This window comes from Toxotes jaculatrix, chromosome 24 (assembly GCF_017976425.1).
Source record: "Toxotes jaculatrix isolate fToxJac2 chromosome 24, fToxJac2.pri, whole genome shotgun sequence".
Taxonomy (NCBI): Eukaryota; Metazoa; Chordata; class Actinopteri; family Toxotidae; genus Toxotes; species Toxotes jaculatrix.
In genome coordinates this window covers 3,778,659-3,803,295 of record NC_054417.1, presented here as the reverse complement: position 1 = coordinate 3,803,295, position 24,637 = coordinate 3,778,659, and the positions used below count along the sequence as shown (strand labels likewise).

At 42.4% G+C, this 24,637-nt stretch overlaps 1 protein-coding gene across 1 annotated transcript in view; it reads left to right on the top strand.

The window, feature by feature from the left end:
- LOC121178090 (interleukin-1 receptor accessory protein-like 1) overlaps positions 1 to 23,642 on the top strand; it is a 201,905-nt gene extending 178,263 nt beyond the window's left edge. Inside the window, exons 8-11 of the mRNA XM_041032601.1 lie at positions 7,446 to 7,591; positions 11,295 to 11,441; positions 17,416 to 17,586; positions 22,776 to 23,642. Of these exons, the coding sequence (XP_040888535.1) occupies positions 7,446 to 7,591; positions 11,295 to 11,441; positions 17,416 to 17,586; positions 22,776 to 23,503 (1,192 nt within the window). The 3' untranslated portion in view covers positions 23,504 to 23,642. The remainder of the gene's footprint in view (positions 1 to 7,445; positions 7,592 to 11,294; positions 11,442 to 17,415; positions 17,587 to 22,775) is intronic.
- Positions 23,643 to 24,637: the final 995 nt, after the last annotated feature.

Below are 24,637 nucleotides of genomic sequence, written 5' to 3'. Positions count from 1 at the left end.
GAAATGTTTTTGAAACACTGGAGATCATCCTGTTATTAGTGCGTAGCTGTTTGATTAACCATCTCAGATCAAAATATACAAGCATATAAATATACAAAAATTATTATATTTCACCTTTATTCACCCAGACAGGTCGATCGTGATCCGATGATCCAATTATCACATGTGGTGAGATCAGAGGGGAAATGAGAGACTTCCTGAAGAAAAGAGGATTATAGAACATGAAAATAGAGTCTAATACACAAAATAAATACCGTGATGTGGAAAAGGTGTTGCTTCAAAATTAACATACAGTAAGTGAACCTCGTGTATTTGTGCAGTGGTGTGGTCAGGCTCTCCCAGATGTTGTTACAAAAATGCGAGCAACACATAATCAGTCATTGGGTTTCAGCAGCAAAGAGGAAATTCTTGATCCCTGGGAATGTGCTCTGCTGACACCGCCAGGGCATTCGTAAAATAAGGTGAGGGAGGGGGGCATTTCAGATGTAACAACTGGGGAAACAAAGGCGTGAGGAACTGCTCATTGTTCGGTGATTTCTAGCCGTCCAGTGTTTTAAACATTGCAAATGAAATTTCATTCGGTTATAAGAATTGGGGTGAAGGCAGAACTCTCAGAGATAGATATTCTAAACTTGGGTGAATGAAACAACCTGAATAGTTAATATAGATAATACCAAAATCAGAGAATGTGTTTTTTTTGTAATTTGGGTAAACCGACCCTTTAAGAGACAAGTTGACTGTAGCCTCAAATTAACTAGTGCATGGATGTTTGTGCAGTAAACGCTCCTGGATCAGCCTCTTTGTCAGGAATATAACACCACAGCTGGTGTATCTCCTTGAAGTGTAAATACATTGCATTTCCTGTGACTGCTTCACATTAAAGGGCACCCAGTGATTTGCCAGTTGAATGCTTTAAATTTGAAGCAGCAGCAGCATCTGTGGGAGAACAGTGTAGCTGATATCAGTGAGACACAATTACAAACAGCAGTGCTGGATTACGTTCATCCATCATTTCTTGTTTTCTCGTGCGTAGGTTGGCAATTTGAGCCCAGTCAGAAACAATGAAAGCTACTGTATATGGAGAGGTAATTAATGAATGTAAATACTTTAATTGGCTATTGCTGAAAAAAAAAATAAGAAGCACTGTTAAGAGGGAAATTATTCACTGTTAACGTGAATTATTTATTCAACAAAATACACACATCACACACCCTTTCATGTCCTGCCCCACTGTAGTCTTCTGACGGACCACACATAGAACTAGAAAATCCCTGTTGTCGACAAATGCCATCTAATGAAAAGGTTAACTGTGAGCAGCATGACAAGGCTGGGAGGAGAGTTAGCGGCCCAGTCTGTGACCTGGCATTTGGAGATGTCTCTGTTAGCCTGCTAGCACACTCCATCCAGCTCTCAGCACCACGCTCTGTTGTGAAGGACACCAGGCCAATTAGAGCCTACAGGATTTAGGGGGGGGGGGGTTGGAGGAGGTGTGTGTGTGTGGGGGGGGCATTGGGTAGGTGGTATAATAATGATGAGAAGGAAGAATACTGAGGAGTGCATCACATGCAGTTAGAAACCCTGCTTTCGTATGATAGTCAATTGAGGTAACAAGCCAAGAGATCAAAACTGTGACCCTGAGCTGCTTTGAAAAGCCTGTGTGTGTGTGTGTTTGTGTGTGTGCAGGGGCAGACGTGAACAGGATTGTGTGCATAATAGTGTGTGCCCACAGTGTGTGCACATTCAAGTTTTTCAAGTGCTTATTTTTGTTGTGTGCCACCACGTGACACTGTCTCCCTCTGTGTGTTTTTATTTATTTTATTTTATTTTTTTGTTTTTTTGATTGTGCACCACTTCAAACCCACTCCCTGACATCATTCCATGAGCTTTTAGCTTTGAAATGGAAATTAATCACACAGGAGTATTCCCTGAAGGGCTGCCTGTAATACATGAAATGGAGCATTTGGCACAATGTTTCACCGCTGAGATTCTGAGTTGATATAAAATTTTGTGGCTGCAGAACAAGACTTCATGGATCTCAGAGGTGAAGTCGCAGTGTGGAATACAGACACACAGGCCCTGCCGCTGAAGAAGAAAACCAGGAGTTTGAGTCCCTGTTGCACAGGCATGCAGCACTCTTTTGAGCAGCAGTTCAAGTGTAAAAGTTCATTTTCTAACTAATTAATGCTCCTACAGATATATTCATAGAAAATAATTGGTACTTACAGGGTCCAGCAATGCTTCCACTGTCTATTAGTGCTGCAAACCTAGTGATTCTGAGCATTTTAACAGTCTGACTTTGATGCCGTGATGACAGGCTAACAATCACGTAAACATTTGTCTCTATACATCAACCCTGTGATCGTTTCATTTGTTGCATGTTAAGAAACAGAGCTGCCTATAGTCTCTGTTATATATGTAAAGTATTTCCCTTTTCCCACAGTTTTACCTCGGACCAGTCGACCTTCACCTTTACGAACAGGAATTCTCACCGTGCTCATTTTCCATTTGTCTGTTTTCTCGCAGGTCAGGGTCACAGAGCAACAGGGTGCACAGCAGTCCAGACATCCCTTTAGTAAACCAACTTTAGCTTCTCAAGGGCATGTTCATGCATGAACAGCTGTCCTCCCAGTCCCCCATACCCAATAAGTCCCCTTAGGGTATGTGTTTTCCAGGAGGTCATCTCTGCCAGATATATTATCAGAATCCTTAAGCGAAGGTCAGAAGAAAAATGTATCTGAAAATCGGGCCCCGCAGACCTGAGCATGCTTCAGTTTTGCCACTCTGTGCAGTCCGCGTTTTTAAGTGAGACACATGGCCTGGAAACTGGAACACCTCTCCTACTAAGAGTGTGCCAAGCCGATGCCTAGAGGGTGGTCTGTCATTGTATACAATTATACATTTCAAATCTTTTTAAGAGAATCCGCTGTGATCTAATTCAAATCTACCTTTGGGGTGTCGTCAGGAGAAATGGAGTCAGGCGGGACCTAAATTTTATCAAGCCACAGCCAGCGAGGTGGTTTAAAATAAAGCAGAGCACGAGAACACGGTGCAGTTCAAAAGTTCAGGTGTCACATTGTGGCTGCTGGGGGAGACTGTACAAGATAATATTAGGAAAAGATAAAGTACATCACTGCGCTCAGAGATGAGGATAGGATCCTACGTGAACCTGCCACAGCACATTCAGAGGGGGTGTTTTTGCCCAATAAAAGGTTCCAGGCTCATGTGAGATGTTGTGCATGTTTGAAATGAATAATGATGCTGTAATATTCTGCCTCCCAGCCACGGAGCTGCTCGCTTTCACCTCCACTGTGGTTTCTGTGATGCAGGCCACAGACCCCTTGTTCTCATGTGAACTCGGTCTGTGTAAAAATCTGTTTTTACACTAAAGGATTTTCAGTGCAACTGATTTGGATCTTTGATAGATTTACCATATGAAGCATAAAGTCACAAATCCAAACTGTGATGTGTTTTGAGATGACCCTGAGGTGTTTGTCTGTTTGTTTTCTTGTGCATCTCAGTGAGTCATGGTGGTGGTGCTGCAGTCTCAACGATCCTGGTGCACTTTCATTTCCATCCAGCTCCTCGGCACCATCTCACCGTTCCTCTCGACTTTTGTACACACCACCTGCCAGATGTTTGTGTGGGAGTGTTCATGCTTCATGATTCTTCTTTTTTCAGCAACGCACTTTTTTCCAGCTCCCATTTTTCTCCCTCACACTCACACTAATCCTCACTCGTGTATACACAAACACATATATTCCCCCACGCTAAACTTTCACTAACAAGTGTGATGGTTATGAGTCTCTCTGTAAACCAAGATTGATTTTTTTTCTCTGCTAACACCTACAGTGTTTCAGCTCTGTCTATGTTGAGTCACACACGGGTGCCACCTCTTTAAAAAGCCATCATCATGGATCTATATCCCAACCTTGTGAAGCCCATATCTCTGCCTGACTGGCTGCACAATGGAGAAGGATGAGTGTTAGAAAAGCTCACAGGAATTAAGAGAAAAGGCTAAATTCATTTCCTTCTCACATACATACTCACACAAGCCCTAACCCAGGAAGTCACCTCTGTGCTCACCTGCAGAAGATCAGCTTAAACAATACTACTTCATAATTAGTTTTTGTAAAGCATCTAGTCCATGTATTACAAAATGATTACCTCTAATGGTTCCTTACTGTGCGTGGTAAAAGAAATTTCCCTCCGAGCGTGATATTTGGTATCTGTGCGATACCAATTATTCGCAGCACTTTGTAAAGCTAATGTAAGATATTGCCATGGCAGCAGTGATTGTATTGTAGTTTGTCTTTATCTCCCCGGCACTTCACAATCTGCTTTGTTTAGTCCGTTCATTGATCAGCAAGCATTAGATGAGTTTTCATATTCAGATGCCCCGCGGCAGGCAGCAGATGAATGCCCAAGTGGCACTCGTACCTTTTCACACGATTAGCCCCACGCATCATTAAGCACAGGTTTGAAATAGCTGCAGTTTTTGTAACCTTAAAAAGATAAGATGCACATATATCATTCCCGCTTTTGCACGGCAACCCAGCAGGAGAGATTCAGCTCCGTTAACCGCCATTGTTTTCCTGTTGTTTTCCTTTTGTCATAAGCTCGTTTGGTTTGCACTTGGTTTAGTTGGACTTGCTAAGCTCATTTTGAGGCATTGTGATTATCAGATCAGATGGTCACATTAGGAAGACCTGGGTCCGACCTTCTCTCTAACTTTCTGAAAGTAATAATCCAACATTCTCATCCACTTCACACCTTGATTGTCCATCTTTGCAGAAGTGAGAAAGGCGTCAGGGATGGCATTTGTGCAGTGTGCGTTGTTATTCCTGTATTTAAACGAATTCACACCTATCTGACTTCTAAGCTGGGAGCGGCTTTAGCTCTGACCACAGATTATTCATTACCAACCTCTTGTAAAGTGTCTAGTTTGTACAAAAGTGTCAAAGGTATGCCTCGACATTTTGAGGGTGTTGGTGTCTTCTCTTCTTGGTGGCTTGTTAGTATTGTCAGTGCTTCTCATTGCAGGCAGGTACAGCATGATGCTGCTCTTTGCACTTATTTAAATGAGGAAGACACTGAAGATAATGAAGAGGAGGCTGGTAAAATCCATTTTCTGCTAATGAACACAACACCCTGCCAAGTGTTAAGTGAAGAAAAATAGGCATCTGAGTGTCATCGTGTCCTTCCAGTCTCGCTGTGATCACATAGTCAGAGCTGCAACTTATAGTCTTTTGCATGTGTTGGCTGAATCGTGTTTAACAAAAACATGTGTTTAAAAAACAAAGAACTCTTTCCCTCACCAAGCCCCTCGTGGCGAAATGTTCTGTGATAGGTCGGCGCTGTAGTGCATCATGACAGTCACACTACTATCCTCGTACCAACATGTCACAACCAATAGATGTCAGGAGCCTCAGCAAGTCAACAAAGGAGTATTTTTCACGGGAGAAATCTGTCATGGCTCACATGGTGCTGGCGTCTTGTCAGTCAGGGACTGTCACCTTTGTTACGCACTTTTGTTTTACTGATGAACTAAAACATTAGCACTAAGAAACTTTGCTGCAGTAATCTACCTAATTATAATTTGAGAAAGATAGGTGTAAATGTGCAGCATAATGGTGTAAAGTGTAGAGCAGTTATGCATAGAAAATGTCCCATCGTGGACACTGTCTCAGAATTGCACTCCTTCCAAGTGGACATTTATAATTCCAAGGTCATGATTTATGAATTTTAGGATGGATACTGTAGACACAAATCAGATTTCCTTTGGGCAAACTTTTTATTTTTTTTTTTTTGTCAGAATAATTTATTAAAGAGTCAATATTCTGTACTTATGACTTTTTGACTGCCTGCAGTCTGGAGTTATTGTTTTCCATAAATTTGTGGGGGTTTTTTTGTTTTTTGTTTTTTTTTGTTTTTTGTTTCTTTTTTTTTTTTTTTTTTTGGTGCACAGATTCAGAACATTTGATCTGACATTGTTATTTGGAATCTGTAGTCACAGCACATACCTGCAAACATCGGGACTCAAAAATTAAAAACACTACTGCGGCTCTTCGTGCTCTCTGATGTTCTGAGTCTGTTTTCTTTCTGTTCTACGTGTTTTTGTCTCATCCTAGATAGACTTCTTATATGAAGACTGTCAGAGGCTACTTTGATGTGCACCTCACAGTCAGTAATGAGGCGGCTGGACTTCATGTTTGGGCAAATGTTTGAAGTCATGTCGGTGTTTAAATGTTATCAAACAGCTTGGATGCTGGTTTCATTTTACCAACCATGAGTCAGAATCTTGTAAAAGCTGGGAGCAGACACATGCATTGGTCGGCCCATACTGATTAACCGATGGTTGCTGTGCACCTTCGCAAACTTCATTTTCAACACTTGTCTTTGGCTCAAATAGAAAATCCTCCTTTCATCAGCACCACAGAAAAACTCTGTGTTGTCTGATCTGTCTGGGTGAAAATCAGATTGCTCCAAAAGTCTTCCATATCTACTTTGTCATGCCAGACAAACACTTTCCGCTCGTATTACTTAAGATGAATGAAGGGGAAATGAAGGGAGCAGACAATTATTCTCGACTCTCTCAGGTAAAATGACCAAAGCCAGAGAGAGAATCAACAATCTGACAATTCCTTCCTTTGATAAATCCAGTTTACATACTGTGTCTCGAACAGGCACAAATATTTATCACTGCCCCAGTAAATTAGAAGGCAAATCAGGTTTAGAGCAATGTTTTTGTCACCTTGTAGCAGGTGTTTCTCAGCTTGGTTATCAGTCTTTTTGACATCCATAGCCTCGGATTTTCTCAAATTTTAATCATGGTATGTTAAATAAAGCTGCAATAATTAATATTGTTATTCACAATGGATCAGTTGACTGTGTACAGTGTGAAAGGTGTTTTTCATAGTGACAAACCGACTTTGTCCCACAGCACCGTCCCCCAGCGTAGCTCTTGAGAGCCTTTTGGCCTGTTTTAGTTCAACAGTTAAACTGTTGAACAGCTTCCTGTCCAGTACAAAAAGAAAGGAAGACAAGGTTAGACAGTTAAAACAGTGCAAAGACAAAGGGACCTGGTGATAAATTCTCTGTGGGTTCATTACTACAAGTGACACCTTTCACATTAGTCATTATATTAATCGGTGCAGCTGTAAATTTAGTCTGTTTTGCTGTTTTAGTTTACGTTCACTGATTCCTGTCAACTAGAATAATTGCGTTGAATCCAAACTCCACATTAAACTGTGTGAAATTTATTTAAGGTATTTAAAAAAGTATATTGGTCTTCAGTTGCACAGTTATTCAAAAGCTAGTTTTTAAGCCATTAATTTCTTTGACACTCACTACAGCTGCATCTACAGATGCCAGCTTTTAATTAGAAGCAACTGCCAAAAGCATCCACATGAATCCCTGTTGCTGTGCTTTTTTTCCCTCCCCTGCAGGACAATCCGGGAGCACCTAGGGGAGCAGGAGGTTTCCATCTCCCTGACCATCGACTCTCTGGAGGAGAGCGATCTCGGCAACTACTCCTGCTATGTGGAGAACGGCAACGGACGGAGACAAGCCAACATCCAACTCACCAAGAAAGGTGCGGCCAGTGCACACACAGAGATTAAATTGAAAGATGAAAAAGAATTTCAGTTATTTAAAGTTTTTACAGTGTGTTACCATGAATATAGGAGATTAATGTAAACTCCTTGATATTTAATAATGGTGTGTAACAGCTTTGGAGGTGAAAAACACCATTTAATACCACAGGCCTTCACTCTGACAATGAGTGAATCTCTCGCAGCAATTTCCTGAACACAAAGAAGAACAACTAGCGGGACTCTGGGAATTGACCAGTTGTTTCTCGCCTCGGGGAAGGAAAAAAATGGGACAGTATTGTAGATAGTCCAGAAAGCCTATTCATCCACCTCGGCCCGAGGAAGCATTAGTTTGCAGAGAGAGAAAAACGTTTTTCAGAGAGAGGCAGCCTTTGGTGATATGATGCCAGACAAGCTGTTGGACTGTCTGGAAATGACCTCCCCCAAAACACACACCACACACACACACACACACACCCTCCTTTGATCGCCAAATTCTCGCTCAGACATTTCCTCCTCTTTCGACACTGGCTACTGTTGCCTCCCCCTCCTCACCCCTTGTCTTTTTATGCCAGCACACATTTGTGAGTTCTTCCTCTTGATTTCACCTCACAGAGGAGGAAAGTTGATTCTGTGATGATTTGAAATAGAGATGCACACTTTTTAATGTAGTTATATAAGTGAGATTTTTTTTTTTTTTTAGTAAAGCTTGGCGGTGGGGGGGGGTGTCTCTGCAGCTTTAAAGTTGTCAGTGTTGAATACATTTACATAGTAGATATTTTTCCTCTCTTTTAAGCTTGCAGCTTTGGATCCAGCTTTGATGACAGCCCAGTTCCCCTCCATTTGCTATGTTACATGGGTTTATGCTACATAGTCGAATCTCAGAATAAACCGGAGAAGATTAGCTTGGTCCTTGCAGGATTGCGGGTCTACAAGAAGTTGACCCATTTCCATGTTTTTATTTGCTGCATCTGCGGTGTGGTGCAGTGCGAGGCCAGTCAGTGTTAACGCTGCTTTTCAAAATGTGCCAAAGTTTTTCTCGCTTGTCTCTTGAAGCTGTGAAAACAACACACGACATTCCAAATGAATTTGGTCGTCTCAGCGTGAGAACGTCTTTACTCTCTCCCCGCTCACCTCGTTTTCTGTCCCGTGCACACAGGCACATGCGGACGCTTTGAACTATGCAGCTTCAGTCAGAATGTGTCTTCCCTTGTATGTATTTTAGCATGGAGACGCGTCCTTATTTACACTTCTTGCAGTCGAGAAGTTGTTATCCCCCAAGTCCCTGTGATCAACTTTTTTGCCGTGGCAACATATCCTCAGATAACGTATTTCTCTCACAACAGCAGCACCAACACCAACGCCTCAACATGTAGATTCTTGATTGTGAACGTGAGGAGCAGTAGTCTCAGCTTTCTCAATTCTCACTGCTGCTTCTGTTTTATTTTACCATCCAACCCCAACTCTGCCTTTTTTTTCCTATTTTTTCTTCTTTATCTGTCTCCCTAGACAGAGACGCAGAAATGGAGAGAGTGAAAGGGGTGATGAATCGCCCAATGCCATGTGGCTCCATCAAATCCAGCTTTCTAGTTGTCAGGAGCTAATTTGTCTTAATCTGTCCCACTGCAGCGCTGCTACAATATGGATGCCAGGCAGAGAAGAATTGGCTTCCTCCACTGTAATCTCTGCTGCTTGAGGAGCAGCTGGCTCGTTACGCTGTCCAGATATCTGAAGAGAGAAGCCGATATCTGATGCAGGAGGGCAGAGCAGAGGTGGAGAGGACAGTGGACAGGAAGTGAGGGAGCAATGGAGTTGCTTGGCTTGGACCTGGCTTTTCACAACGCTTGTTAGCCACAGTTCCTCTTTCAGAAAAGAAAACAAATTCTGGACGACTCCCAGGCTGAGGGGAGAGAATCTGAGACAAGAGGAGGAAATCAGAGTCTCAATAGGAAAACCTGAGTTCATGCTTCCCTTAGTTTGTTTGCACTTTTGTTTGCGTACGTGCCAGTCTGTCCGTCCGAGAGTTTGGCTGAAGGTCGTCGCCTGGACAGGCACGATGAAGCAGTGCGGGCCACGCTCGTTAGCTCTCCAGAACATCATCCTTCATCATGGGAGCTGTCAGCCTGATGGCCGCTGCAGTGGGATGGGCATTGCGCACTCCAACGAGGTTAAATGGGCGTCGGTGATGGATTGTGATGCACGCGCGTCCTCTCCATCCATGTTTATGTGTGCACGCGGCATTGCGGCGAGTCCAGCCTTTTACTGCTGTCCATTAGTCAGCCAATGAAGGCTGACCACCCAGATTTTGTGAGCCGTAGCCAAGAGGAAATGTTGAACTGCAAAAGATGGAGTGGCATCCGATAGAAAACACTGTAAAAAAGGAAAAAAAAAAGCCTTGAAAAAGAGACAAGATCAGGAAAAGACAAAGCAAACGACTTGATTTTCAAGGCAAGGTACTAGACCATGGAGCTTAATGGTTGAGTCCATTGTCCTGTAGTGTAAAATATCACGTCTCATCCTCGTGAATAAGTCCAGTAGTCTGGCCTCTGCAGAATATTTTTCGTCTTGTGGACACATTTTAAAAGAATCTGTTGCACACCTAAAAAAAATCAGCAGTGAAGTCCAGTTGCTGTGTGAATTTAACTTCCACTGATGCTTCTCATGAGTTCACGTCAGGCTGCGGCGATGACAAATGGCTGGGCTGTCAACAAACAGGCAGTTGAGCTAACAGCCGGGAGCTTTACCTCGCCTCGCACCTCTCTGCAGCAGTACACACATGCAACCGATCTTCATAAGCGTGGCAGCCTGATCTGTCACATGCTATTGTCGCACCGGTTGCGTCAATGTTGAGTTTTTTATTATCCAATCAAGCCAAGAGGCATTAAGTGACAGGTATAGAAGTGGTTGTACTTTCATTCCAGTCAGAGTAATGTGTCATCTGGATACAATCCAGCCACACTGACAATATAAGCAATGAGGAAAAATGGCGAAGAAAAGCAAGCAAAACCAATACAAAGAGAGAATGATTGAACACAGCCATAGGAGATGATTAAAAGCCATTTTCAAACAAATGTGGAGGTACGGCAAAGTCGTTTCACAACATGGAATCTTGTAACAATAGCTAGTGCAGCTTATCCATCATGACTGAATCAGCCTCAATGTGCATAAGAGGAGAGAAATAAGATCAAGGAAAAGGTTCAGGCTGTTGAACTGTGCCACTTGTTGGGTTTTTGTAGGATCTAAGAATAAAGTTAAATATAATCTCACAGCATCAGATATATGTTCGGAAAAAGGACTCTACCAAACAACAGTACACTCCCAGTAAATGTTGTGATTTAAACTAAATTTGCTTGCTGAACTTCTTCCTAAATTTTCGAATCACAAAAACTAGATATAAATCATAAATAATAAAAATCTGACATTCTGCAGCACATGGATAATCGATGGCTGGAGACAGGTCTGTGCTCTGTGGTGTTGTGATGATCCTGGACTCCTTCAAGAGAAATAAGAGACAATCACAGGGAAATTTGTCAAACGAAAATGTACACAAGCCCTTTTTCACACCCCATTCTTCTTTTTCTGTTTGTTTCCAGGATTGGCAGGTTATCTGTTTGCTGTTCCAGAGTGCTTGTTTTCTTAGTTTCACTTCAACAAATTATCTCTCTCTCTCTCTCTCTCCCCCTCCAACTGTGTTTGGCACATTAGCAGAGCTGATGTACACGGTGGAGCTGGCCGGAGGTCTGGGAGCCATCCTGATGCTGCTGATCTGTCTGGTGACGCTGTACAAGTGCTACAGGATCGAGCTCATGCTCTTCTACAGGAACCACTTTGGCAGTGAGGATATAGATGGAGGTAAGATGAGATATGGTGCCAGACATAATTTACTTTTCACCATTATATAATAATCTCCCATAATCTGTGATACCACAGTGTTTGCCGTGTTTCCACTGCTGTGAAAGCCTCCTTTCTTTCCCCCATAGAGCTCAAATTCCAAACCTGAGCAATATCAGTGCTGCTCTGCACGCATTTATTTTTACTCAGAAAACACCTGGGCTATTTTTCATATCCTAAAGCTGCATGTGGCACTGTTTTTATGTACGCATCTGTTTTATCAGCCTCAATGACATAGTGTCTGCAACAGAAAATAGCCTCCCATAGTTTCTAACTCATAAATTCTGTTGTCAGTGTCAGGGAATCTTCTCAACCCACTGAAAAAGCTAAATCAAACATTTAATGCAAAAGATTCTGTAAGCTGTCTCCTGAACAGCAGCAAACAAGTCACCAATCTTTGATGCTGCTGCCTTTCTTGTCACATTTGCATCCCCCAAAAAACTAATCACAAGCCGGCCTTGTAAAAAATGCTCATGCTGGGTGCTGTTCCCTGACATCACAATGCATGACTTCTGGGTAATGAAGTTTGGGTTTTCAAACAGATCCCCCTCGCTGTGTTTCAGAGCCTCAGACAGATAAAGATGCAGAGTGTAGATTTGAAAGAAAAATGCAGCCTTGATCACTTAAGCACTTTGAATAGCGCAGTGCCTGGTGATGTGCTGTGTTTTTCCGGGTACATTTGGTTGTTGTGTATTATTCTGTTGGATAGCAGCCAAACGCAGGTAGACAAAACCATGTGAACATTTTTTAGTAAGGAGTATTTGTCAACCTCCAGTATTCTGCAGGTGTCGAACATGTCACTGCCGTGTTGTTAATAGTTTCATATCTGTTTACAATTTCTGCGTCGCATTGATTGTTTTTTTTTAGACTGATGCTTTGGAACTGTTAGTTATCTCACATTGTCTCCTGTTTCAAAGCATTGATGGCTAGACCTCATTCATCTTAACATAGTGCATGTTTGTAGTGTTGAGTGTCATTAAAATTGTTTACACAACTTTTATTATCTTACATATTTCCAGCGCAGCATGTGATAGAGTTCAATAGCATTTCCTCTAAATAATGCAGCAATGGCCTCAGTCCTACTCGTGGAAATCCATTATGGTAAAGACAAAGCGAATTTTTCCCATGACTATAGCCTCAGAAGACCAGATGCAGCATAGCCTAGTTCAGCAGGCATGCATTAGGACCAGAAATAGCACTGCGTTAACACAAACACAAGGGTCTGTGTTCATTCAGTTTAATTTACTTCACTAAGATAAGCAACTCAGTATCAGCCCTGCTTTCCAGGGAGCTCAGAGTACATGTATTAAAACAATAAAGCAATTAAAATAGAACAAACAGTAGAGACAGTTTGTACAGTTTGTCAATACAAAGTCAGATTTCAGTTAGACATTTAGAGCATTTGTTCCTGTGTAGAAATGGCTGATGATGAGTTCATCTAAACAGTGTTGTCAGGGGGACAAATTTGAGGACCAGTGTCAATACAGTTAACGTCCACAATTTTGTTACCATGCCCTTTGCAAAAATTTTATGTGGAGACATCCAGCTCTCACCACCATTAAAATATAATGCAAATCGGTCATTCAGTGAGAGAAGAGAATTAGGTTTGATAGGGTTGTGATTCTGCACATCTGCTGTTGATGCTTTCCTATGTGTCTGCACATCAGCCAGCGAAATAGAAAAAGAACAACATATTCCGCTGAATTCTCTCGATAAAGTGAATCAAAACATAGTCCCTGTACCAGACAAAAACATTGACTCTGAGGCCCCATCAGCAATAGTAAGAGAAAAAAAGTCCTCTGATTGGGCCCCGTGGATGAGTCTTGGCTTGACAAGACAAGGAGCAAGTTTTAATTTGATTCCCCAGTAATGAGTCTCTCAAGTAGCAGCGCTGCAATGAATTCAGGGGGAATGAGATTAGTTCAGAGAGGCTGAGGGACTGTACGTAGTGGAAAGAAAGACAGCGAAAGAGTTATGAGCGTTAAAAGCTAAAAAGTATTCCGTACCTACCTCTCCTCATACACTCCCAGCTCTGCCTAACTGTGATGGCTGCTACATCAGACATTTCAATGAAAGTCATTACCTCTGGCTGTGTAGGGCTTCCGGCCCGGGAAAGCGGAGCTTTGCCGTAATGGATGGCCCAGAGGCAGTTGTGTTGAAAAGGAGAAGAAAAAAATGTCGGGCCTTGAACTTAATGCCAAACAGCAATTGTCTCCTTTAATTGTGCCACCCGAGTGAGTGCTTGGAGAGAGAAACAGATTTTCAATTTGTTCTCCAGTATAAAGGGGATCAGGTTCAATAAGACACAGCACGCTGCCTCCAGAGCTCTCAGGAGACCCCTGATACTTTCCTCCACGCCACAGTCGATTAGAGCACTTCACTGCCACCTCTGGCACGAACACTTTCTCAAGTGCGCATGCACTCGCACCTGCTCCTCAACTCATCTCTGAGTTCCGATGACAGTGTACGGTAGAATATCAACAGCATATAGATTTGAATGGCAAAGGATAGGGCACTAAAAAGGAACCACACTGGAAATGGTTGCCAGTCGTGTGGAGACAAAACAGTCGCTAAGCAATGGCAGGAGGTGATTAACCGAGATCCCATCTCTATGGTAACCGCTGCACTGACAGGAAGAAGTAGCTGCGTATAAGTTATAGTTGCACACAGACTCATTTTTCATCAATAAAGCCCTTAAGCCAGTGTCTCGGATGCACAGAGATGTTTTTTTTTCTCCAGCGTAACTCTGCCAAGAAAGGGCTCATGCTTCGTTGTGGCCACTCAAAGAACTAATTGAACGCCTGCCTCGCTCCTCTGCCACATGTAAAATTGCAAGCTTTACGTAACAATAGCATGGACTGTCAGCTGTTTGTCAGCGGCGCAATTTAGTTAAAGACCACTCAGTTGTCACATTGTGTGGGTGTCGGTGGAATCAATAATAGGCTTCATGATGACAACAGCCAAGCAAGCTTGTCAAGGAGGTGGGGACTCATCAGCACTCTGCCATAAATACGAATGTCAGTGTTGTCAGCGTGGCGTGGAATTATGAGGCTCCGTCTGTGTTCAGCATAGTTTGGCGATACTGCGCGTTAATGATTTTCACATCTCGCACACACACGGTAGCTGTAATGCATCCCGTTTCACTGGCACGTGTAAGATGCAGAGGTAAACTGCAGCTGGCACTTTGAGGCCTTGTTGAATTGTGGTGTGTTTTCCTCAGAGGTGTTTCTAATATTTAGTGTGCTCCGTTTATATCAGTATGGGTAAACAAGGCCTATGTGTATCTAACTAACTAGTAACTGTGTGTATATATGATGAACACAGAGCCCGGAAAATCGCACTGTATGCAAGCACATCACCAAGGACCAAACTAAATTATTAAACAAAATTCAATTACTGCATCTCAAAGACAGCCTACTTTCCACTGTCTGATGCAAACCTTTCGTCTGGGTAAATTAAATTATGGAAAACAAAATGGTATGTTTAAAAAAAAAAAAAGTGCTCAGCTGCTCATTAGCAGTCCACCCCATGTGCTTTTTTTAGCTCCAGAGTTAAGTATGTGTGTTACGTTCAAATCTACTCTACATTAAATGTAATGGAGCCCAGAGATATCCCAGAGATTACGCCTCCAACTCTCTTGGCACTCTCCACCATGAGTTCAAGAGTTCACAATCTAACTGTGGGCTCTCTATGCACATATGCATATATTACCTTCCCCCCCTCCGCGTGCAGCAAGCTCCAGTCAAGCCGATCCTTTGCATTCGGCATGTGGGACAGAGGAGTGCGAGATGTCAGATGTGGTTTCGGAGGTGTGCTGCACCCTCAGATACACCTCACTAGTCACTCCTCAAGATGCAAGAAGAGGGTCATTCCACCTTCAAGATTCACCCTCTGCCTCCTCTCCCTTCCTCACTACAGATGAGTGAATCAGCTCCACTGAAACAACCCTTGATCTGCCTGCGCAGCTTTTTGTTGAAAAGCTAGCAGAGAAAAACAGAGAGGGAGATTTATGTCACCATGAAGTAGAATATAAGCCTCAGAGTTAGTTATACTGAGTGATTATGAGGTTACATTTCAATTATTTTTTCATGTCCCTGATGTTGTAAAATGAATTGCATGTTATAAAAACAGAGATTAATTACATGGTGTCATGTAAGAGTGGTGAGCACTTACCAAATATCAAGATTACCCACTGGGAAGTGAGTGAATCTTGTTGACAGTCTCATAGCCCACAGAGAGGCAGTAGTGTAAAATGGAGAAGATATTAAAAGCTACAAACATGGGATGCTGTACTGAGAATTGTTCCCAAAATCACGCCTCTTCAACACATCTGCTTCTCTACCCGACTTTCTCATCCTCAGCTCCCATCTTTTCCAGTAGTCTGGACAGCTTAACCGTCACCTCACGGCCCCTGCACTGCAGGTGGCCACTATAAAGCAGAGGGACCAGAGTCGTAATGAAGACAGGAACTCATACATTGAAACCCTGCTCATGTCTCTAATGAGTTTACCTCAAAGGCTGTGTTCACTCTGCAGCTGAGAGTGTCCTAGTTTTGATTTTTCCCTCTTTTTGTGACACAGATATGAGAGTTTTAGTGAACAAAGTAACACATAGAATCTGATGTTTTCATTTCTGATAAATATGACCTGAAAATATGACACACGCTCTGTCTCATTTTAATTTTTATGATTCTAAAAGGTCAGTCAGTGAAAACTGCGCTAAACGTTACACCCGTATGTGATTGTAGATTGTAGTGAGTATTAATTTGCCGCTGTAACATTCTCTACGCTTCTTGGAAGGCTGTCCTCAGTGTTGCTCACGATTTTTGGTACCTGGCTCCAGGGATTTGCTACCATTTAGTCACAGGGGCGTGAGTGAGCTCAGCCTCTGATGTTGGGTGATAAGAGCCGGCTCACAGCTGGTGCTCCAGTTCATTCCAGAGGAGTTGGATGGAGCTAAGGTCAGGGCTCTGCACTTGTAGTTGTCTAGAGTGTCAGTGTATTCTGTAGCTGGGACTGAAATAGGAGGAGCAGGTCCACAGTAAAATGTGGCATCAATGTCTAGGTCAAAAACCAAATCACTCTAACTGCTGATGTGGGTTAGTTAGTCTGTTCAGCTTTGGAGTAGAGTTGTTACTGCAGTGTCTCCGTCCTGTAGTAGTCAGAGGCTCTGGGAGATCTCACTTCCATGTCCTCCGTTCCCACCCTCCTGCCTCATTGTACTGAAGTGCTCCAGCTTGAGGAGAAACATTAAAGTCTTCCCTCGCTTCTCCCTTTCCGTCTCTCCACTCAGTCCTTTCTAATCCGTCATCAGTCAGGGCTTTCATGTGGGTGATGGAGCCACGCCATGCACTGGCCCTAGCAGGCAGTGTTGGGCATTTAGCTCAGGCCGCAGTCTAATTTGTTTTGCCTGCAGTGGGCACAGCAGCTATCGAGGTAACGTTATTCGTCAGTGGGGACGGAGCAGTAATGAAAAGCGCTCAGATGGGCAGAGGTGCCCAGAGGTCAGTGTAATGGAGGCGTCCCGTCTCAATGAAGTCTCCCAGTGGATGAATAGCTCTCTGTACACCAGTATGAAAATAGATTGTGAGCATCTGGGGTATGGCGGTGCATAAGTTTGCTGACCGAAGCAGGAAACATTATGTTCAAATCATAAAACATACACACATTTAATTGAAGCAAAGTGGTTTTGGGAGCTTTTTAATGCCCAAACATGAAGTGATGAAAGTAATCAAGGAGAGCAGACTTGGTTTTATTCAGTTTGCTTTATTTTCTCTCTGTACACCTGCTTGATAGCAGGGATTATAAAACTAAATGAAAAGGTCTATTTGAAGGATGAGGACAATAAAGACTCTGCTAACAAACCTCACCGGATTGTCTGGAGCTGTGACCTTTCAACAATCTCAGTGTCTGTCTCCCTCCCCCTCTGCCCACAGATAACAAGGACTATGATGCTTACCTGTCCTACACCAAAGTGGACCCAGACCAGTGGAGCCAGGAGACCCGAGAGGAGGAGCGCTTTGCCCTGGAGATCCTCCCTGACGTGTTGGAGAAGCATTATGGGTATAAACTCTTCATTCCAGACAGGGACTTGATCCCCACAGGAAGTAAGCTCTCTCTCTCACGGCGATGTCAAGTTGTGTCGAATGTTTTGTCACTTGGTGTTGCTCGTGTTGTCAGTGCAGTGGTGATATGCCTTGTTTGTTGTTTTCTGTTCTGCATTTGTGTTGTGGCATAACTAGACCCGTAAGACCATCACTGTTTGAATTTAATCAGCTTGCTCTAACCACCGGCTGAGCTGAAGTGGATCAGTAAGCTGAAAAGGGACATTTAGGTGTTTTTTAAATTTTTGAGGAGAAAATAGGAAAAGAAAGAGAAAAACAATGTCAAACATTTTGAAATACTTGTTTTATTTCGGTAGTTAATTTGAACATGAATGCCGCCACTCAGGCCCCACTCATCTTTTCGTGCTAGTCAGAAATAAGATATGCACTTAGTGATGCTTTTTCTTTTTTTGCTTTGTTGGTATTTTTGCCAGGGTGTGTGTGGAAGGATTGTAGAGTAGCTTACATAAAAAAATGTGGCTTTGTGGGTAGTTCTACTTAAAGTACGTACACAAAATGTTTTGACTTCCAGGAAACCTACTGTCCAAAGAACCGTCACAATCAGAACCTTTCTGGGTCTTTGGACTGTCTCAGTGTTTTTAGCATTCAGGAAGAAAGGAACTGATTGCATAATAGTTTACTCTCGAATTTTACAGTGGTGGAAAGTAACCAAGTACAGTTACATGTACTCATGTATTGTACATAAATTAATTTTAAAGTCTCCATTTTATGCTACTTTATACATTTTAGCGAGAAATTCTCTTCTTTTGTTTTATTTACATACCGTTATTTGACAGTTATGGTCAGAAGTTACCTTCCAGGTTAGGATTCATCTTCTCATAAATATGGCACATTGTTATGGATTAAATTCCCCAGAAGTAAAGAAAGTGAGCGCTGCAGAATGTTCCGCTTCTACTAGATGCAATATTTAAAGGCTCCCTGAGCTTAATACATCAGTGATAAAAAGCCAATAATGTCATATAGCTGCCATAATTCTTGGATGAGTGGTTTTACTTTTGTCATTTTAGTAAATTATGCAGATAATACTAGTTTACCTACTGTACTTTTACTAAAGAAAAGTACATTGTAAGACTCTCTGAATACTTCTCCGACCACAGTAGTTTATAAATTCACTTTAACTTGCTCTCAGATTTACAAAATATTGAGCAACTAATCTATAACAACTGCTAAGGTCAGTCTCCTCTAGTCTGACCTGCTCCAGCTTCCTTTGTGGAAGTGAATTAAAAAAAAAAACCAACAACAAACAAACAAAAAAAAAACCTTTACATTGCACCTGAAAAAATACTCACTGGAGGTCTGTGGTAAAAGGTCTCGACTTACTATTTAGTTCTTTATGTGCTCAAGTATTTGAACTGTATCATCTACACTATGTAAAGCCTGTGGGAGGCTTAATAACCTGTAATACATATGCAGCATAATTAGCGGAAAGAACCAGCCCTATTATTACAGCCCATGTTCCTGATCCAGCTCCATACAAACTGTACCTCTGCATGCTGCTGTGTAATGATGTCAGCTGTACAATCAGAAAGCTCTTTATGCATGGATATTAATGCATGTTTTGCTACAGTATATTTCTAATGGAGCCTCTCACCATGCCCCGTGCTTATCTTTGATTAACTCATCACACAGATGAGTTTGATAATATCATTATGTTATTAGCCTCCATTTGAATACTTGCATCTGCCTGTCTTCCCGCACATACCGCCATTACTAATTATGTTCCTCTTCGGTGGCATTGTGCCAAGTTTCTCTAAACTGAATCCCTTGCTGTGATTATGTGCTCGATGCGGGGGGACTGTTGTAATATGGGAAAAATGGCATAAAAATGCAAGGATTGAGAGGAATCTAAAGTGTGTCTGCAGCTATTCCGGCCCAGTGGCGCAGCTCGCTGGCTTATTGTGTCTATGTTTAAACATTTGGTTCCCATTGGGAATGTATTAGCATCTCAACAGTCGATATAATAAAGCATAATCCACAGCTATAGATAAACACAGTTTGGCCATTTGGGGTTTCAGCACGTGTCAACAATCCCTCTCCTGAGCTGCTGATAAGTAACGTGTTGTTCCACAGTATCCTGGATTATTTTCAACATGTTAAGCATCTCTCCACAATGATAGATTTCTTATATATCTAGTGTACATTCGGGATTTATTAACAGGAACGGTACACAGCTTGGCTGAACTCCTTACAACAAGATAAAAGCCTTTTCCTTGTCTTTTTTATGCTACATGTCCCATATTAAACTGGAATAAACTGGTCAGCGCGATTACCGTTTTACAATCGCCAGTGGAACACCAGTGGAGAAGCACAGTTTATGCCAGAGCCATGTCCCCACATTGACAGAACTGTATTTTTTTTAAAAATGCTTTCCTGCAAATCTTTTTGATCATACTTTCAATGTAAATATCTATGTTTAGGTTTCACCAATGATCATTTCCAGGATGACACCAGACTACTTAGAGGTACTTCTTCCCCAGATTTTTAACGCTCGCGTCAACACACACTGACACAGGCTCTCTGAACAAGTCAGAAATATAGAGAGTCATTTTGGAAACACTTTAGAATAAGTCATCAGGGTTTATAGGTTGTTACTAATGGCATTATCAGCAGTTAATAATGTCTTAATTTATGCTTCAGAGATCGGTAATGAGTCATTAATACGTGGTGTTTTTATGTTATTACCGAGCAGTATTTACTGATCTCTCACGCATTAATAAATCAGTTTTTAAAAAAGCCATTAGCTACAACTTATACAGTTTTTATGAAACATGACTTATAGAAAAGTTTTTCCTTAAGTTCTTCATTTTTTTTTCATATGTAACTGTTTTAAATACTCGTGACTTTTTTGATGTTCTCATGAAATTAGATGAGTGGGGTTCACTGCCACAGAAATACAGTCCAGAAATACATTACGAATGTTTTGCTGTGTCTAAACTTGGTGTAATTTCCAGCTACATGTTGTCCCACTAAACAGGCATCAAGTACTTTGACGACTTTAGACCTAGCATGATTTTTTTCTTGTGTATTCAGTGACAGTAAAGGCAGATGAAATGTAGAAGCAGAGATATCATATGAAAATACAACCAACCACAATCATATGAAGACGTAATCAGAACAAGAGAGACACAAGTTGTGACTTAAGGGGGGAAACCCTGTGAGTTTCATGATGATCTTTTATTCGGTGAAATTGTGGCCCAGTAGAGCTGTAACCAAAATGTCACAGCTCTCATCTGCGCTGAAGTGCAGCTGTTGCTTTATGGGAACAAACTGTGGCCACTGATGGTGCCAGCAACTAAATTTGAGCAGATTTCTGCTGCGTGGTAGCTGGAAGTCAGGATTTCCTCGCAGGCAAATTCCAGCCTCATTACAAACCAGGAGATAAAAGGAGGCTTTTCATTGGCTGACATAAGAAGCCATTCTAGCTGCTCTGCATAGGGAGCAGTTCAAATGTTTATATGCTTATGTTTTTGTATTTACACCCCAAGTATCTTCAGTATAAAATTAAATTCCAAAATAATACTGTATAACTCTGCTTACATTTTTTCTTGTAGTAGGTTGAAATTTCTGGCGGTTCGACATGTCTTAATGGGCTTTGCCATATAAAAAATCTGAGACAAAACTATAGAGAGCAGGGCAACAGTAATATTCTGCCCCATGGAATTTAGCATTGATTTTGTTTTTATGTAGATGGGAATCAATTATTACACTTGCGAGCCTTTGATTGTAAAGCTTGTGAGGTCTCTGAAAGGAGGAATTTAATCTTGAAAGCTATAAAAGCGTTAGCAGACAGCACCCTGAGAGGGCAGATTTACTTTCAGTTTAATCAATTCAAAACATAAAATAAACTACGACTCATTAGCTAATTATATAGTATCCATTTATTCACTCTCGTTTGTTTTATTCATGATAAGATAAAAGAAAAAGTTGTTTTCGCCTGATTGGTTTAACGTAAACCGAACAGGCTCGAACCCTAGAGGGGAGTTTTAGCTCCAGGGACGCGTTACGGCGAATTACCGCATGAGGACCAATTACCAAACAGCAAAGAGATTGACTTGTCATGTTGAAGTAAAGGGCGACTTCAAATCCAAGCTTACTCTAATCAGGTCTCTCTCATCGTGAAGCCTCAGGCTGAGCATCACATGAAAGGAGGAGTTCATCCTCAGAGATATGGAGAGGAGGACGGAGAGGAGACGTGGCATTTGTTTGCTTAAAGATCAGCAGAAACACGAGGATATTCACTCACTCACACAAACACACATTCTCTTGAAACACAATTTCTCCTCACACACAAACACAAGAGGGTCATAAGCTTTGATTGAGAAGCGAAGTCCAGTTAATCCTGTCTGCCTGCTGTCGAGGAGCCACTCTGTCTTTGTCTCCGCCAAGAAAGGCTAAAAGCAGACATTAGCTGCACACACACACTCACACACACACTTTTCCCTCCTCCTCCTCCTGACACCCCGGACAGGCCTGGGGAAAGACTTAATCACATTCATTATTACCCAAGCAGCTGGGCTACTCATTAGGGACGTGCACACAATACTGTATTTACTGTAACCCCACACTTGTTTTACCTTCAGGTGATAGATGCAAATGTAAGTTGACACAGGTATCATGCTTGGCTTTGAGTGTTTTATGTTTACTGTCCTCTTATAGTGGAACCAAGTGCTCCCCTTCCCGTTGTTTTTGTTTATAATTCTGTACAAGTACATCTTTTTATCAAGTGCTGCAGAGGCTGTAGATGTTTTTTTAAGTTGGAATATCTAATCACATCCTGTTTTATGTATTTGTATCCTCGCCCCATATCTCTGAATGAATTAGCGTTAGTGTAGATTTTAGAATTCATCAGATGTTTAATTTAAACAATTTCAGTCTTTTTAAAAAAAAAAAACACTTTTTTTCCGTCTAAAATTAATTGAATTTGGTTGTTTCAAACTTTGATGAGTAGTTTGGTAAGCAATCGCTATGAAGCCAAGAGAGTTCTTCAAATAGCCTGTGTGATATGTTTCATCATATTTCCATCACCCAGTAGCTCTGTGTAGTCTCATGTACAATTAAAGTCATCTAAATTAAATACAAAATACAAGCAAGTAGGATTAAGTCATGCAAACAGAAAATATGCTTTTCACTGATGTTTACACTGAGTTCTCTGTGTGTCTGTCTCTGTCCAGCCTACATCGAGGATGTAGCTCGCTGTGTGGACCAGAGCAAGCGCCTCATCATTGTCATGACGCCCAGCTATGTGGTGCGGAGGGGGTGGAGCATCTTTGAGCTGGAGACGCGGCTGCGCAACATGTTGGTGACCGGCGAGATTAAGGTTATCCTGATCGAGTGCGCCGAGCTGCGCGGCATCATGAACTACCAGGAGGTGGAGGCCCTCAAACACACCATCAAGATGCTGACGGTCATCAAGTGGCGCGGGCCGTCCAGCAACAAGCTCAACTCCAAGTTCTGGAAGCAGCTGCTCTACGAGATGCCCTTCAAGCGCATGGAGCCCCTGAGCATCTCCCACGAGCAGGTGCTGGATGTCAGCGAGCAGGGCCCCTTCGGCGAGCTCCAGACCGTCTCAGCCATCTCCATGGCAGCAGCCACCTCCACCGCCATGGCGACGGCACACCCGGACTTGCGCTCGACCTTCCACAACTCATGCCACACTCAGATGAGGCAGAAACACTATTACCGTAGCTACGACTACGACCTGCCGCCCGGCGGCACACTCCCACCGCTCTCCTCTCTAGGAAACCAGCACACCTACTGCAACATCCCCATGACGCTCATCAACGGACAACGGCCGCAGTCCAAGTCGCCGCGCCAGCAGAGTCTGGAGGAGGCTCACGGCAACAACGCTATGCTGCCTCTACTGCCCAGAGAGACCAGTATATCCAGCGTCATCTGGTGACAGAGACGGTGCTGGGCGGGGTAGACCGGGGATCTACATGATGTCCGTCACGAGAGGGACTCACCACTGGCACTTGGACTCTGAACGCACCGGAGCCAGATGAACCTGAATGGCACTAAGCTACTTGCTGCTGTTGAATTTGCACCAGGAAACAACAGGGGAGGGGGGGACGGAGGAGGGGACGGGGGACGGGGGGGGGGGGGGGGGGGGGGGGGCACAGGGTGTGCGACGCACTGGACAATTTGGTGATGGAGGTGGTGACAGATTCTTTTTTTTTGTTTTGTTTTGGTCTAATAAGAGCTTTTATTGAGACTGAAGAACAAAAAAAGAAGCAAGGGGAACTTTTTTGTATGCCTGTATAAACACTCATGTAACACAAGCCAACACCTATGATAATTTACCCAGAGAGTCAAGGAATACAGGGTCCTGTACATACGTTTTTCTAATTCTTTGTAGCATCAGTGTTTGGAACTTGTTTCTTCTTTATGTTTTATCATGAGTTGGGACTCTTTTTTATTTCTTTGGTTTCAGTTTGTACAAAAGTGAAGCAATGGCCTGTGAGATGTGTTGGTTCAACCGTTGTTACCTTTATCTTAATTTGTTGGCTGGTGTAGTTTATAAAGCTTTTAGGTTTTTTGGGGGAGGGGAGGGGTAAAAGTCGCAGCCTTCGTGAGATGAGAACGATCTGGTTTTTGATTTCTGGAGTTTTTCGGCTCCACTGGCTGCTGTAAGGGTTGAGAATCTGGACTCAACCAGAATATGCAAAATATGGAGTCCAGGGAGCGGGAGAAAAGATCAGTTTCCCAAATGGATTGTAATGGAATGGTTTCGGAAAAGTCATAACCATGAAGGGGGGACATGAAGAATATGGTGCTAGGCTTCACATCTCTCTCTGTTTCTCTCACAATAACATTTACTTTAAAAAAAAAAATACAAAAAAACAACCTAGCTATTTACCTTAACAGATGATTATATCACTGAAAGTTAATTATGTGTATTATTTTATGAAAAAAGAAAAGTCTATTTTTGTAACTGAGGGATATTTGCTTAGAGAAGTTATACCTACAACGATTCAGATAGAAGGGACTGAGGAAACATAATAAAAGAAGAGTGTTTTGTTACATGGAACCGCAT